The sequence below is a fragment of the Cynocephalus volans genome, chromosome 8 (assembly GCF_027409185.1).
Source record: "Cynocephalus volans isolate mCynVol1 chromosome 8, mCynVol1.pri, whole genome shotgun sequence".
Lineage (NCBI taxonomy): Eukaryota > Metazoa > Chordata > Mammalia > Dermoptera > Cynocephalidae > Cynocephalus > Cynocephalus volans.
The window spans coordinates 80,162,338-80,178,791 of record NC_084467.1 but is presented as its reverse complement, the minus strand read 5'-3'; the positions used below and the strand labels follow the sequence as shown (position 1 = coordinate 80,178,791).

The 16,454-nt window shown below is 34.1% G+C and overlaps 1 protein-coding gene across 1 annotated transcript in view; it reads left to right on the top strand.

Moving 5' to 3' along the window:
• The window catches only part of HFM1 (helicase for meiosis 1), an 85,822-nt gene that overhangs the window by 51,391 nt on the left and 17,977 nt on the right, over positions 1-16,454 (top strand). The window contains 5 exon segments of the mRNA XM_063105302.1: positions 1,555-1,640; positions 1,874-1,957; positions 2,429-2,589; positions 4,139-4,242; positions 4,807-4,953. Of these exon segments, the coding sequence (XP_062961372.1) occupies positions 1,555-1,640; positions 1,874-1,957; positions 2,429-2,589; positions 4,139-4,242; positions 4,807-4,953 (582 nt within the window).

Here is a 16,454-nt window from a genome sequence, read left to right as displayed (position 1 = left end):
GAGGAAGTCCTACTTTTTATTTCTGTGAAATTTGAAATTAGTGGTGGGGCAGAGGGCTGACAGGAAGTCCTGGGAGATGGAGTGGAGGTGGGGATTGTCTGGTGAAAGTAAGGTCAAAATAGGGGAGAGATTTTGATGGAAAAGCTAACTTTCCTACAGAAGTCCTGGCAAACCAAATGCCACACCCATCCTACAAAGGCAAGGGTTCTGAATTTGGAAGAAGTTTTCTTACAATATTTAGAAAATAGCAACTTACAGAAAATTTTTAAAATTTTTGCTTATTAGTAATCATTTAACCTAATTTAAAATATAAGTTAACTTAATTTAACTATAATTGAAAAAGCCAGTCTTTCAGACTTTCTAGAATATTGTCAGTCTGCATCCATTATATTCTGTCCCTTCCAGAGTGTTGAATACTAACCTGCTTTTTCACACATACTCCATACAGCTAAACAGAAAGAAGCAAATATTGCCGAGAAAAAAAAGCATGCAATAGAAAAGTGAGAGAATCCAAACAAAAAAGCAAATCTAAATTCTTACTGAGCATTATGAGAAAAACAATGAATACAAATTGATTTTCAACAGTGTCTATAAACTAAAAAGTTAAAAGTTAGGAAATATTTTGAGAGAAAGTGGAAATAAACATTAAGGAAGTATGAATACAAGAAGGTGAATCTTAAAAGGAATGAGTAAGAGAAATTCCCAAGAATAGTTAAAGGTATGAGTAAGGAAATAGGGGTGTCATACCTCCACCAGTAATACACATGTCTTAGACAAGGTGGTAATGCAATAGAATTATATACAGTATCTGATATTTTGGGATTTGGATAAATTCATTTGTAAGAGTGTGAGAATTTTAAATTCCAGCTTCTGAAAGCATAAGAAAACAGAAAAGGTCCCAAGGTGAAAATGAACTCGATGTATGTAAAGAACAAATAAAAAGCCAGTGTGGCTGGAGAGTAGTTAGCAAGAGGAGAGTGGGAGGTAATTAGATGGGGAAGATAGGCTGTGGTTAAGTCATTTAGCTAATGGAATTTGGCCACAGTAAAGAAATTGCCACTTCATTCTAAATGCAGTGGAAAGGCATTGGAAGTTTTAGGCAGAAGAATAAAATTATCCAATTTAGGTTCAGAAACATAGAACTATTTCTAAGACAGAAATGCTAAGAGAGCCATAGCTTCACAAATCAGTATTCCCAACCCTGAACCATGTTGCCTTTCTTTCAAACAAAAGTATAAAAGTATGCATGTCTTGGTGCTTGCCCTATGGATGACCATATAGTAAAACTAAGGGTTGAGTCATCATGTGAACCTGAGAGTTCATTCTTTTATAAAGCAAATGCATATTTTATTTCAATTTGAGAATATAAATGTGAATGGTTGAATAATGTCACAACCCAAATAATCCAACTGAAAACTTAAAAAAAACAACTTCAGAAGTTAGCTATTTGACTGGATTAATTTTTTTTTTACTAATGTAGTTGTTAAATATTTAAGTATAGATTTCACTTAAAGTTAGTTATTTAAAAATTGCTGTTTGACAAATTTTCCACAGGTATAACATTGTCTAATGCAATGGTAAATGCAGGTTTGACTTCCTTTAAAAAAATAGAAGAAACGGATGCAAGGAAACTTGAACTGGTATTTAGTATTCGCTTATTTCTAACGTTACCTGAATTCTATCTAAATTCTAAAGCCTAACTTTTATATCTTTATTTCTATTAAATAATTATTTTCTTTCTCATAGTAATAAATATTTTAACTTACCAAGGTTTTGGGTCATAAGCATTATTAAAACCACTCATTCTAAAAAATATTTTACTAAAAGAATTTTAAGTGTTATGGTAAGAATATAATGATGTAAATGTTTTTAGATTTTAAATAGACATCCCCCTTTTGGAACCCAGATAAAAGAAACTGTGATGTATCTACCAAAATATGAACTGGAACTGGAACAGGTAAATATTTCTTGTTTCTTAGATATTTTGATTGTCTTTTTAGAAATAAAGCTATCCATAACTAGGCTTATAGCAGAATAATGTTAGTACAGTTATTTTTGAACACTTTTTATACTTATCCTTTTTTTCCCCTTAGATTATTTATTTATTTTTAGTTGACATGTGATATTGTGCATATTTATAGGGTACAGAGTGATATTTTGATAAAAGTATACAATGTGTGGTACATTGTATACAAATATACATGTATACAAATCATGTAATTGACATATTCTATCACCACAACATTTATCATATCTTTGTATTGACAACATTTGAACTCTCTCCTAGCCATTTGAAAATATACAATAAACTACATTATAGTCACCTAGCACTACTATAGAACACTAGAAGTTATTCTTCCTATCTAGCTGTGAGTTTGTATTTTTTAACCAACCTCTTCCTATCCCCCCACTCCATCCTTTTTTAAAGATTGCAAGATATAGTGATACCATGGCGGAAATATTAGTGACTGTTATATTAAGAAACTTTGAACAGCTACAAACTAAAAGAACAACACCGGATTCTCACTATGTTACTTTAATTATAGGGGATGCAGACAATCAAGTAGTTTATTTTAAGCACAAAATTATGTAAGTGTGAATTTCTGATATTTTGACTTTAAGTATATGCCATAAAGGAAAAATTCCACTAGAAAAAAAGAGTAATGAGATCACTGTGAGATCAATTAAATTACATTTTCCTGGTACAAAAATGGGGTAATTTCTCTATTTGTCTATTAAAGAACGTATTAACATTGGGTCTGTTGTTTTAAGTTGTTATATTTAGTGTTCAAATGAACAAGTATCAAATCTATCACCATGGTCTGAAACAAGTGAATAGATGACCTTTAGGAGGCTTTTCATATTTTGCTGCTTTTCTTCAGTCATTCATGGCCTTATTACTATTTGGATGCAGTGTTCTTCTTACTTCAAAATTTGTCTTCTATTTACAAATTAAAATCTAACAAACTACTATAGCTCCATTATAGGATCCAGGCAACCACATCAAATATATGAGAGTACTTCAAAAAGTTCATGAAAAGATTTGTATTATCTTTTAATTCTGTTTTTTTTTTCCCACAAACTTTTTGAAGTACCCTCATATAATGGAGGTACCCTCCCTTATACCTAGTTCTGTAGCATGCCATTCTGTAATTTTTACTTCAGACTTTTTCCAGGTACTATTATTTTCTCTCAGGATGTCATAAGCAAACTCTAAGGATATCAGTTATAGCTACAGCTAATATTTTTTTGAGGACTTAGTAGGTCTAAAGTATTGAATTGTTTAATATTTGTATGAGACAGGTGCTGTCATTCTTCCACATTTTGTAGAGGAGGAAATTGAGACAAAGAGAATTTAATCAGTTCGGCCAAGGTCATACAGCTACTTAATGGCAAAGTCTAGATTTGAATCCAAGTATTTTGACTCCAGAGCCTATGCTCCTAACCATACTGTTATACTTGTAAGTTCAGGAATTGCAGTGACTCTGAAGTGGGAATCTGCTCATTGTTGCCAGTATATTGAAGCATGTTTTTCCAAGAAGTCACATGCAAAGTTCCCAAAGGGACAGCAGTGGCTAATAGGATATCCCTTTCACTGGTAACTGCTCTCCTGCAACTAGCCATGGCACACTTAAAGAGAATATGTTGTTGTACAAATATATGTTCTCTGTGATTACTAAATCTGATGGTAGTTCTGACCATATGGGACTAAAATAAGTTCAATCATAAAACTGGTTGCTGGTTGGTTTGTGATGTGAATAGATACAAAATAGTTCATATCAATTTTAAAGATACTATTGAAGTTGCTCTCACAAATACATGTAACTTCTTTATATAGCTAGTTTAAAGTGGCAGTAATTTAGGGACAACCTCATGTTTTATAGCAACTATATATTCCAGGTGGGCCTGAAATAAGTCAATGCAACTTGGAGTCAGCTGTAGTTAAGAAAATTATGGTCAAGATAGTTCCACTGAAACTTCATTCTCCCTCCTCAGAATTTGGGGAAAGTAGTTTTCAGTAATCTATCGGTTTATTACTAGAGAGGACCTATCTTAGGAACAATCAGCCCTTGAATATCAATATATTATTTCATTTAGTATTTGTATCACTATTAAATTATACATTACTATTTTTCAGGGATTCTGTTTTGCTAAAAGCTGGAAGTTGGACTAAAAAGATTGATGTGAAGAAAGCTCTTAAATCCGAAGATCTTAGCATAAATCTAATTAGTTCTGAATTTGGTAAGTTGATTGAAGTAATGGAGACATGAATGTAAAGAATATGAGGGAACTTCAAAAAGTTTGTGGAAAAATAAAAATAGGATTGAAAGTTATTATGAATCTTTCCTTGAAGTTTTTGAAGTATCCTCATATGATATCACTTAAAAATTATTTCCTCTATGCTGATATGGAAAACAGTAAAAATGATATTATGTAAAAATAATGTATTTAGATAATACAAATAAACTTTAGAGGAAATTTACATAATTAGATATGTAAGTAATAGCATGGACCACAATAACATGATTAAAATTTTATCTGTTCATTTATAGACATTTTGTTTTCCAGGATAGTTAAATTTCAGTTATTGTAGGAATATTGACTTTTATTTTTATAGAGATGGATGTATAAATTTTCATTTGTCATATTTTTAAACTTTAATATTTTAATATCCTGGACTTCTTAACACTAGAATTTATAAAAATATAAGAGATATAATATAAAAATAAATAATTGGTCTCATGTACGGACTTTTATGATTTATGATTTAAGAATTGGTATTGTATATTTTTATTCTTTTTCCAGTTGGACTTGATATTCAGCAGAAATTTACAGTCTTTTACTTAGGTCCCAAGAGGTTTGGAAATCAAATAATTATGCGAAGAAAATCAGAAACAGAGATTTCCCATTCTAAACATCTAGGTATATCTGCTGTAGCAGGACCCAATAAAGGTAAATAGCTCTATCAATTCCTATTTTATATTAAAGCAAAGATATGGCTAGGGCTAGGGAGGAGTGTCAGTGTTATAGTACTGCTTCACTCAGACTGTGGATGCTCTGGAATTAGATATTATGCTTTATAACAATTTCATCCATAATACATAGTAGGGATTCTCTCTTATAGCTAATATTTGTCAAATTGGGGTGATATTTGGGGCACAAATTATATGAATAGTCTTTTGGTATACATTTTCCTTTTACCATACCCATTCCATTTTTATGGCCATTGTCAGGGGAGAGCAAGTGATGTAAAAGAATCTACAGATTTGATGAGGCAAAACAGAGTGAAAATTAATTAATTTTTTTTTATTATGGGAATTTTCAAACATACACAAAAGTAGATAGAAGTGTTTAGTGAACCCTCTTGTACTCATTTCCCACCTTAAACCTTGATGAACTCATGGCTAATATGGGTTCATCTATAACTCTCTTCAATTTTCCCCTTTCATATTTTGCAGCAAATCTCAGATATTATATTATTTCCTCCATAAATGTTTTATTATATATTTGTAAGTGGCATATTTTTTTAAAAAAACATAACTACCTTACTTTTATTCATAAAAAGCTATTTAATGTCATCCAATATTGAGTCAATGTTTGAACTGCTAATTGCCTCATAAATGTTGTGGATACACCATCTTGATACTATCTAGATATACCACATTGGTTCCAGAATCTGAAGTGAAGAACTAGTTGGGTAAGTTTAACGATAGATTGGATATAACCAAACACAGGATTTTTGAGCTGTAAGACATATGAATAGAAATTATCCATACTGAATCCCAGAGGCAAGAGAATGGAAAGAACACAAAAGAACATAATACTCAAAAATTCTAACATATGTGTAATTAAAGTCTCAGAAGCAGAGTAGAAAGAGAATGGGACAAAATAACTTTCAAAGAGACAATAGCTTAGAATATTCCAAAATAATGAAAGACATCAACACACAGATTTAAAATGTCAGCAAACCCCAAGCAGAGATAAATACACAGATAAATCACACCTGGACACATTGTAGCACAACTGCTAAACGTCGTAAAAAGCAGACACAAAAAAACTACACATTACTTTCAAAAGAGCAACAATGAAACTGACTGCAGACTTCTCAATCATAATGATGGAAAACAGAACATAACAGAATGTCAGCTTCAAATTGCTGCCAACCTCTATTTCTATGCCCAGTGGAAAATGTCCTTCAAAGTGAAAGTGAAGTAGATACATAGAGAAAAAAAATAACTGAATAACCTTATCATTACTACTAAATTTATCATCCTGCATTAAAATGAATACTAAAAGGAGTTCCTTAAAGGAAAATCGTCACAGGTGAAAACATAGAAATGCAGGAGAGAATGAACAACAGTGGAAAGGGTAAATATATGGCTGAATATAAATTGACTATGTAAAATGATAGTTGAAATGACTTACAAAATTTAAAATATATGTGGAATTAAAATGAACAAAACAAAAAGGTATTTATCTCAACACTATGCCATATCAAAGAATATAGAAGGAAAAAAATAAGGAAGACAAAAGCAGGAATCAATGAAATATAAGATGTAAATGTATGACAGAGACTGAGATTTGGTTTTTTGAAAAGATTAATATAATTAAGAAGCCCCTAAGAAGACTGATTAAGAAAAAGAGAGAGAAAACCCAAATTTATAAAATCAAGAATGAAAAAGGGGATAGATATCACTACATATTTTACAGACTTTAAAAATTTACTAAAGACAATAAAAGCATAAAGACTAGACTTAACAATAATAAATTTGACATAGTTTGAGTTAAAATGAAAAATTCCTTGAGAAGCAAAACTTATGAAAACTGACAGAAGAAATGATAATCTGAGTAGTCTGACAGTAGTAATGAAATTGAAGCAATTATTAAAAATCTTTCCATAAAAAATCCTGAGGCTTGGATGACTTCACTGGTAAATTTTCCCAAACAATTAAGAAATAATATCAAACTTACCCAAACTTTTCCAGAGAATAAAGAAATATTTTCTAATGTTTTAATTTTTTAATGTGGCCAGTATGACCTTAATTTCAAAACCTGACACAAGGACATAAAAAGAAAGGATGTTACCAATCTGACTCATAGATATAGATCTAAGAGTCCTTAACAAAATATTAGCAAGATAAATCCAGCAATATATTTTAAAGTATAAATTAGATGTATTGCACAATACAGCACAATTAAGTATAACTCATTCCATGTATGCAAGAGTGGCTTAGCATTAAAAAATGGATCAATATAATTCAATAAATGAATGGAAAAAAAAGAGAAAACTACATGATCTTCTTGATAGGTGTCAAAAAATTTTGACAAAATTCAATAGTCATATATGATTTTAAAAACTCTTGGTAAACTAGAAATAGGAGGGAACTTCTTTAGTATTTTGAAGAATATCAAGGACAGCCTAGTTAGTTCACTTGGTTAGAGTGAGGTGTTATAACATCGAGGTGAAGGGTTCAGATCCCCTTACTGGCCAGCCACCAAAAAAAAAAAAAAAAAGAATACAAAAAATTATAGCAAATGTCATACTCAATAGTGAAATATTTAAAACTTTCCTATTGAGAAGGAGAGTGGTGCAAGAATGCTCTTTATTATTACTTCTATTTAACATTGTTTGGAAGTTCTAGTCAGTACAATAATATAAGAAAAAGAAAAAAGGGATAGGATTGGAAGGAAAGAAAGAAGTTATCATTATTTGCAAGCAATATGATTATATACCCAGAAAATCCAAAAGACTATAGACCACCATAAAAATTAATATATAAATTTAGAAATATCACTGTATACAGTCAATATAAAAACAATTGTACAATAGCATCAAAGAGAATAAAATACTTAGGAATAAATTTTACCAAGAAGTGTAAGAAATGAACACTGAAAACTTATAAAACACTACTGAAAGAAATTAAAGAAGGCCTAAATAAACATGGAAAAGATATCCCATGTTCATGGATCAAAAGACTTAATATTGTTAAGACGGCACCACTTCCCAAATTAATTCACAGATTCAACACAATCCCTATCAAAATTCCAGCTGTGATTTTTTTTTTTGCAGAAATTCACAAGCTGATCTTAAAATTCATATGGAAATGCAAGGGTCCCAGAATAGCCAAAACAATCTTGAAAAACAAACAAACAAAGTTGGAGGACTCACAATTCCCAACTTCAAAACTTATTACAAAGCTATAATAATCAAGACAATGTGGTACTGGCATAATAATAAACATATAGATCAATGGAATATAGTTGCAAATACATAAATAAGCCCATACACCTATGGGTTATTGATTTTTGACAAGAATGACAATTCAATGGGAAAAGAATAGTCTTTCATCAAATAGGACTGGGCACATGAATAGCCACATGCAAAAGGATGAACACCTGCATCACACCATACACAAAAGTAACTCAAAATGGCTTAAAGACCTAAAGGTAAAAGTTAAAACTATAAAACTCTAAGAAGACAAAATGTATGTATGTCCTCATGATCTTGTTTAGGCAATGTTTTCTTAGATATGACACCTAAAGCTCAAGCAACCAAAGAAAACATAGATGATGTATTTGTCAGGGTTCTCTAGAGAGACAAAATCATTAGGATATGTTATAAATATATGAGAGGCGATTTATTTGGAGAATTACTTCACGCAGTTGTGAAGAAAAGTCCCACAATAGGTCGTCTGCAAACCCATGGCTCAGTCCATGTCTGAAGGCCTCAAGGCCAGGTAAGCCGATGGTGTCCTTGATGTAACTGGAACCCAAAGCTGAAGAGTCTCAAGCTCTGATATCCATGGACAGGAGAGAAGGTATATCCCAGCTCCAGGAGATAGAGAGGGAGATTTACCTTTTTTCTCTGTCTTTCATTCTCTCCAGCTCCCTAGTGGATTGGGTGGTTCCTGCCCACATTGAGGGCAGGTCTTTCCCACTCAGTCCATTCAGGCTCTCATATTAATCTCTGCTGGAAACACCCTTACAGACACACCTAAAAAGATAGCTTTACCAGGTTTCTCGGCATTACTTAATGTAATCAAGTTGACACCTAGAATTAACCTTCACAAGTGAATTGGACTTAATCAAGATTAAAAACTTTTGCACTTCAAAGGACACTATCAAGAAAGTGAAAAGACAACCCACACTGTGGGAGAAAATATTTGCAAATCATATATCTGATAAGGGACTAATGTCTAGTATATATAAAGGAATCTTGCAACTCAACAACAAAAAGACTAGTAACCCAATTAAAACTATTCAAGTGAGTTGAATAGACATTTTTCCAAGGAAACAATGTAAATGGCCAATACACAAATGAAAAATTGCCCAACATTGTTAGTCAATATGGAAATGTAAATCAAAACCTCCATGAGATACCACTTCCTACCCACTAGAATAGTTTTAGTCAAAAAGTTGGACAATAACAAGTGTTGATGAGGATGGGGAGAAACTGGAACCCTTATACATTGCTAGTGGGAATGTAAAATTGTTCAGCTGCTTTGAAAAACAGTTGGCAACAATTACGCTTCTAGGCTGCTATGGTTTGAGTGTACCCCCCATATTTTGTGTTGGAAACTTAATCCACAAATTCATAAGTTGATGGCATTTGGATGTGGGGCCTTTGGGAGGTAATTAGGATTAGATAAGTTTATCAGAATGGGGACTCCTGGCAGGGGAGAAGAGGGTCTTGGTGGCCCTCGGGCCAGCAAGACCGCTAATAGGTTTCCCGTGGACCCACATAGGACTGAGGAGCCACAACAAATGAGAAAAAGGAGCCACTTAGAGGCTGGTGAGTCATTGCAAGGGACCAGAGCACAACCTGTCCCATAGGAATTGTTTGCAGCACGGGCAGTGGGAGAGACGGGCCCACCAGGGGAACACTGGGGCACAGCAAAGATAGCTGGTCTGCCTCCCAATCAGCATAGGACCACTCAGAGGAGACTGGTCACAAATATAGAATTGCATGGGGTGCAGTTTGATGAAAAGACTCAGGTCCAGACCAGTATTTCTACACAATCCAGGTGCAGCAGATCTCACTAAACTGGGAAGTACCTGTAAAGCCAACTATTAAGACTGGTGCTGCATAAAAAGCCTTCCCCAGGGAATCAGCAGCAAAGCAGCAATTTAGCTCAACCACAGAGCTCAAGTAATGGTCCCTACAAGAAGTTCCCCCACTTTAGAAGTAAGCAAAGGACAACAAATTAGTTCCAGCACAGAGTTTAAGTGATGGGAACAGCAAAAATCCAATACAGAACTGAAAGAAAAAACAGGGTATGAATTGGGGCCTGCCTGGGGTCCTGAGGAATGGATCCAGGGACTGGACCCTCCTCCCAGAACCAGGCACACCACCACCATCATGGGGCCTGCCTGGGGCCCTGAGGCATGAAGCTGGAGACTGGACCCTTCTCCCACAACCAGGCACACTGCCAGTGCCATGGGGCCCACCCAGGGTCCTGAGGTATGGAAGCAATCTACAGATTCAGTGCAATTCCCTGGATCCATATCCATATCCAGGGAATTGCACTGAATCTGTAGATTGCTTTGGGTAGTATAGGAGTCATTCTTGATTACTCCCTTTCTTTTATCCCACATTTAATATATCAGCATGTCCTATCATTTTATCTCCAAAATTTCTCTTGCAAGTATGACATTGTAGGTGTCTCAATAAGTGTCTGTTGAATGAAGTTGGAGGAATACCTTCTTAAATGGGTGTGTTAATAAGCAATTGAAAAAAAAGTATGTGAAAATGTTTTGTGAACCAATAATGTACTTTCTAAGTGTTGCCATTGTTGATGTTATATACCATATTTGCTCTTTGAGAGAAGCACTTCTCATTTTCCTACTTTTTTCCTTAAAAAAAAAATCTCATGATGTATATATTTGTATATAGAAAAGGAAAAACAGTTTCTGCCTAGATTTCAATGACCCTATTTCTCTTAGAACTGACTTCCACATCAAAGAAGTAGCTATGATTGTCTTGTTTATACCGCATTCTCCTCAGACCTCCATTCTGGCCACTATTTTCCTGAATGCAAAATTATCAGGAACCAGGGTAACCTTCTTTCATTTAATCCCAAATCTAAATTACCAGAAGCGAAGAAATCCCTTAGTTTAAGAAAGACAGTTTGGGATTAGGACTACACTCAGATAATACAAACTCAGCCATCAGATGGCCATCTTTTACCACATGCAAAGAATTAAAGATAGCTTGACTCTGGAAGAGAAGACTAAAAGAGTGTTAGAAAGAGAGGCAAAGGTGAGAATGCTAGAGCTGGGGATCTGATAACTTTCCATTTTATGATTCCAGCGCCTCCTGAAGCCTTGCTGCATTGCTGCTTTTGGGTTCTGTGAAATTCTGTGTTCACATACTTCTCTCATCCCCTCACCAGTTTTTTTTTTTTTTTTTTGTTGTTGTTAAAATAGCTTGAATTGTTTCTGTTACTTGCAGCTGTAGTGAATGTTGGCATATCTGCTATACTTCTCACTAGCATGAGCCTTTCATAAAGGCAAAAGTTCCCCCACATGTTCAGCACAACCCTGTGGAAAGCAGACAAAAGGATATTATCGGACAAATAATGTTTTGTTATACACACATACACACACCTTTCAAGTACATACATATACAGCCTTCCCAAATCTTATGAACTTATGCACATCTCAGTTGTACAATTGAATTCTTACATGCAAATTCATGCTCATGTATCTTCAAATGAAGATACACAATTATACCTTTAAACATAACATACATACACTATGTGCATTTTCTTTCTTAGTAACTAACACAATGGAAGGAGCCATAGATATACTCTACTAAGGTAGTGACACAAAATTTGTGCTTTTTCAAAACAATCCAAATTTCACTTGTTCTGATCTCTTCTCAGAATGTTATTAAATGATGCAAACTGATATTTAGTTCAGAGAAGATAGTTGCTAAGTGGTTATTTCCAAATGTGCTTGCAAGTTCAACAAATGTTTCAATATTGTGTACAAGTATTTTCAAATTATAGAACTCTATGTAAAAACAAAAATATGCACCTTAGTGAACATAAGGTAATTGGAAATTCTTGTTATGCTTCCTAGAACTCTTTGAAAACATTCTTTTAGCTGTAGTTTCTCATATATGGTTATAGTTCCAAGAGATTAATTTTCTTAAAATTTGAGAAAAATATTTGTTATTTTTAAGATATGCCAATGTGAAAATACTTTTTTAGTTGCTAAAACAAAAATTAAAAATTTTTTCTTATTATATGAAAATTAGGCATTCATACTTCTTGTCTTTTAAATGCATTCTCTCTTTTTGGGGGGCAGCTGGCCAATAAGGAGATCCAAACCCTTGACCTTGATGTTATAACACCATAACTGCATTCTCAATAAGAAGTATGAGCTTTGTTAAATTTGAAGAAAATTGATTTGGCATTAGTGAATTCATTTGCATTTGCTATATCATTCTGAGTATGAAAATTTAATGTACATGAATAAATGCAAGGGTAAAACCAGTGTTCAGGCACATGGAAGTATGTACCTTTAAACACTAGTCAAAAGGTAGTCTAGTTTTTTTAATACTCTTTGGTGTATATGTGCATTAAATTGCAAAATCCAAGACTCCATTTCACCAGTATGATCCTTTTTTTGGTAAATCAATAACAAAATGATAGTAAAATATTTGACAGAAAAATGAAACGGAGATTCTCTTGTCATTTAAAAAAAAAAGTAAAACCATTAACTGTATAAATCTATGATTAGTATAAATCAAGAACTGCAAAAGTCAAAGTAATATTCTTTCAGAAATATTCACTCCAGTAGCTTCTGGACAGGCCAGATTATTTAAATTTATAATTACAGCGTGAGGCTAAGAGTATCAGGGATGTTTGCTATTCTCAATTTTTTTTCAACTAGCCTTGTGTGACCAGCCATTATTGACTCTGTTAAAGTAGTTTAAAATATTTTCTTTCAGGAAATTTCTAATTTGTGTCATTAATAAATCTGCTTTACTTCAAATGCTTGGAACTGGAAGCTTTAAAAACATGTAGATTAATATAATAAGTGGCAAAACTATGACAATATATGCATCTCAGATTGTAATAGTGATAGAGTGTAGGATCTGCTAACTTTAAAGTGTACCTAATAGTACAGCTTAGGTTAATTTTCTCTGAGAACCTTATTTTTCTAACTATCAATCTTTATAAGCTTATATTTGTTAATAAGACAAATTCAGACAATTCTTAGAATGTAGGTAGTGGGGTGAGGTAGGGGAAGCACTTATATTTTCTAAGTACTATCTCTACTGGAAATACAGCAAAAAGTATACAGCCCCTCATTCCTGACAGGACTTGATAGCTCTGCCTTGAAATTTTGGGGACCCTTCGGAATCTCTAATGCTAAACTCCCAAATCCTAGTTATTTACCACTGGAAGCAAATGTGTGTAGTCATTATGCACCATCTTGTGGCAATGTTTAGAAATTCATCTTTTTAGAAGTCCTTAGATTAAGAGACAAAGGCAACTCCTTATTTCTTATTGCAAAACAACAATTTGCAAGCCATTTCCTTCACATCTTCCAACCCTCAAAACAATAGGTTCCTTCTTTAAATAAATTAAATGAATCCTTTGGGAAGAACTAAGGCAGCTAGAATGACCAGGGAGGCAGAATGGTTGAGAAATCAGGCTCTGGAATTAGACTACCTGAATTAGAATCTCAGATTTGCTACTTATTAACAGCATAGTCTTAAGCATGTTACTTAGCCCCAGTATGAATTAATTTTCCCATATGTGAAATGGAGGTATAATAAGACTACTTTATAGGCAGACAACCAAGGATGACCAGAATTGGAGGAAAATATGGAACATGTGAAAGTTCAAAATAAGTAAATAGAAAGTGGATGAAAGACCAACAAGATAATCAGGAATGTAATAAAAATTACTTTAAGCTTTAATTAGTATTCTTGGGGATATTAAAGATTAAATTACAACCATAAAATGAAGTAGTATGCCTTTAAAAAAAAAAGAAGAGAGCAAGCACAGGGAAGTAAAAACTACAATTTAGTACAATCTAAAAGAAAGCAAAAAGACAAGGAGACAAAATTTAAGAAACAAAAGGGGGCAATCTGGGAGCATAATCTGACTAATAAGTGTTCCAGAAAGGGAAAACAAATCAGAAAAAAAAATTTGAGAAAATGTTCTAGACATAAAATTATGTGAGACATAAATCTGCACATCGAAAAGGCTTACTTAATGTCAGAATGACTAAAAGAAGATCTACAAATGAGGCATAATTGCAACATTTCAGAACATTGTGGACAAAGAGAAAATTATAAATGCTTCCATGGAACAAAAATCAAAGTTGCAGTAGTCTTTTTATCAGCAACACTGGATGCTAGAAGTCAACGGACTTAAAATTCCAGGGGAAAAATGATTTTTAACCCTGTGTTCCATGCCCAGCCAAACTATTAAGTGTGAAAGTAAAATAAAGATATGTTAATTTATTCAAAGATTGAGAACATTTTACTCAAACGTCCTTTCTTAGGCAGTTGCTTGAGAATGAGCAAGAGTAAAACAAGGCAGTTACTGAAGAAAGAAAAAGTCAAGGAATCCAGGTATAATAAATTTAGCTCAGTAACTTAAGAAAGTTCAAGGATGACAGCTATAGGACAGGCCTAGATTGCATTAGGGAGAGTATGTGGGTGGGTGTCAGGGGAGGAGCCCAAAGAAGAAGGTATCTATGAGGGGAGAATAAGTGGGTGAGGTGTTTCCATGTATTGTCTTTATCCTTGAAATATTGTATGAACTTAAAGAAACTTTTAGTGTAGATATTGCTAGACTAAAAAGGAAGGCAATAAAACTTCAGGGAAAATGACATGCTTCTCAGGAAAGAAAAGCACTCCACCTCATTCTGCATTTGAAATATTTTTGCTTTCTGTGTATCTCTTTAATTGATTAATTATCTCTAACTCTATTATCACCACCACTCTAGACTGTTACCATCATTTTCTTGCCTAGACTCCTACAGTAGCCTATTAACTAGTTTTCTTGCCTCCATTCTGCTCTATCTCAAATACATTCTCCATATTATACTCCATGGAGGGATTTTTTTCAAAATGCAAATCTGATTATGCCTTTTCTTTGGTTAAAACACTTCAGTGGCTTCCTATAGCCATTAGAATCTAAATCATTAGCATCTCCTACAAGGTTCTACACAGTCACATGGTCAACCAGTCCCTAAGCAGCAGTGTGGTGGCAGCTGCTATGTGGTCTTGCTTCACTTCTATAGATTTGGCTGGTAATAACATGAGAGCCCCAAATGGATTTAGATAGTTTATTATTTACACAGACAGCAAAGCAAGCTCAGCATGCGATCACCTGCTCCCATCCCCAATCCCACAGGACGACACTGAGCTAGAGGGGCCAGATGACACGTATTGGTGGTTGCTTTGCTTTTGAGGAGTGAACCCTAGGCTGCCGCTAAGCAGTTTTACAGCCTGCAGCTGTACCTGAAAGGGGCAGAGTGGAAAGTCCCATGCTTTACTGGAATCAGGGAAGCAGATGAGAAACTACCTCATGGCAGACTCATGCAAGATAGGGAGCCTCCTGCAGGCTAAGGAGGCAGGTGAGAAACAGCCTTTGACAGCTACTCAGGAGACTACCTATCTTGCTATATTCTAAAGAGGATCACTGGGCATTCTGCCAACAGTTGGGTCTTACCTTATAAGGCCTATGTGGAGACATGCAGTTACCAGGGTGCCTAAAAACCATAGGGTGCCCACAAACCATACATAGGGTGCCCTTTCTACCACTGCATTCTCATCTTGTGCACTTTCTCTTATTTGCTGAGCATCAGCCACACTGGCTTTCTTTCAGTTTCTCCAATGAGCCATGCTTTCGCTTGTCAGAGGTTTAGCGTATGTTGCCCACTCTGCCTGAAACACTTTCTCCTGACTCTTTGCCTTGTTAACTCCCACTGTTTCTTCAGTCCTCAGCCCAACATACCTGACCAGGATAGTTCTCCCTCTGTCACATAGCGTGGTGTACTTCTCATTCTTAGCATTCAGAACAATTTTAATTTTATAATTATTTGTACAATCTTGCATTAATGTAATAGTAATGATAATATTTTTAGTTTATCACTTAATACTTTAAAAATACTTTTACATAATTAATTCCATTTTATCCTTTATTGTCTGTGAGGTAAACAGAATAGGTATTATTTTTAATCCATTGCATTTTTCTTTTTTTTTCAGATAACAGCCCATATTAGAACTTATGTTTTCTTACGCAGTTTAGTGTGCCCTGTACTTCACCACTGTGTTTTTCCTATAAATACATTAAATATAAGGCAACATACACTAAGCAAGAGGCACAAAGAAAATGCTGTAGGGTCCCACAGGAGAGAAAATTTACCTCAGATGAGGTGATCACTATAGATCTTCATGATAGAGGTGCCATTTGAGTTGTCCT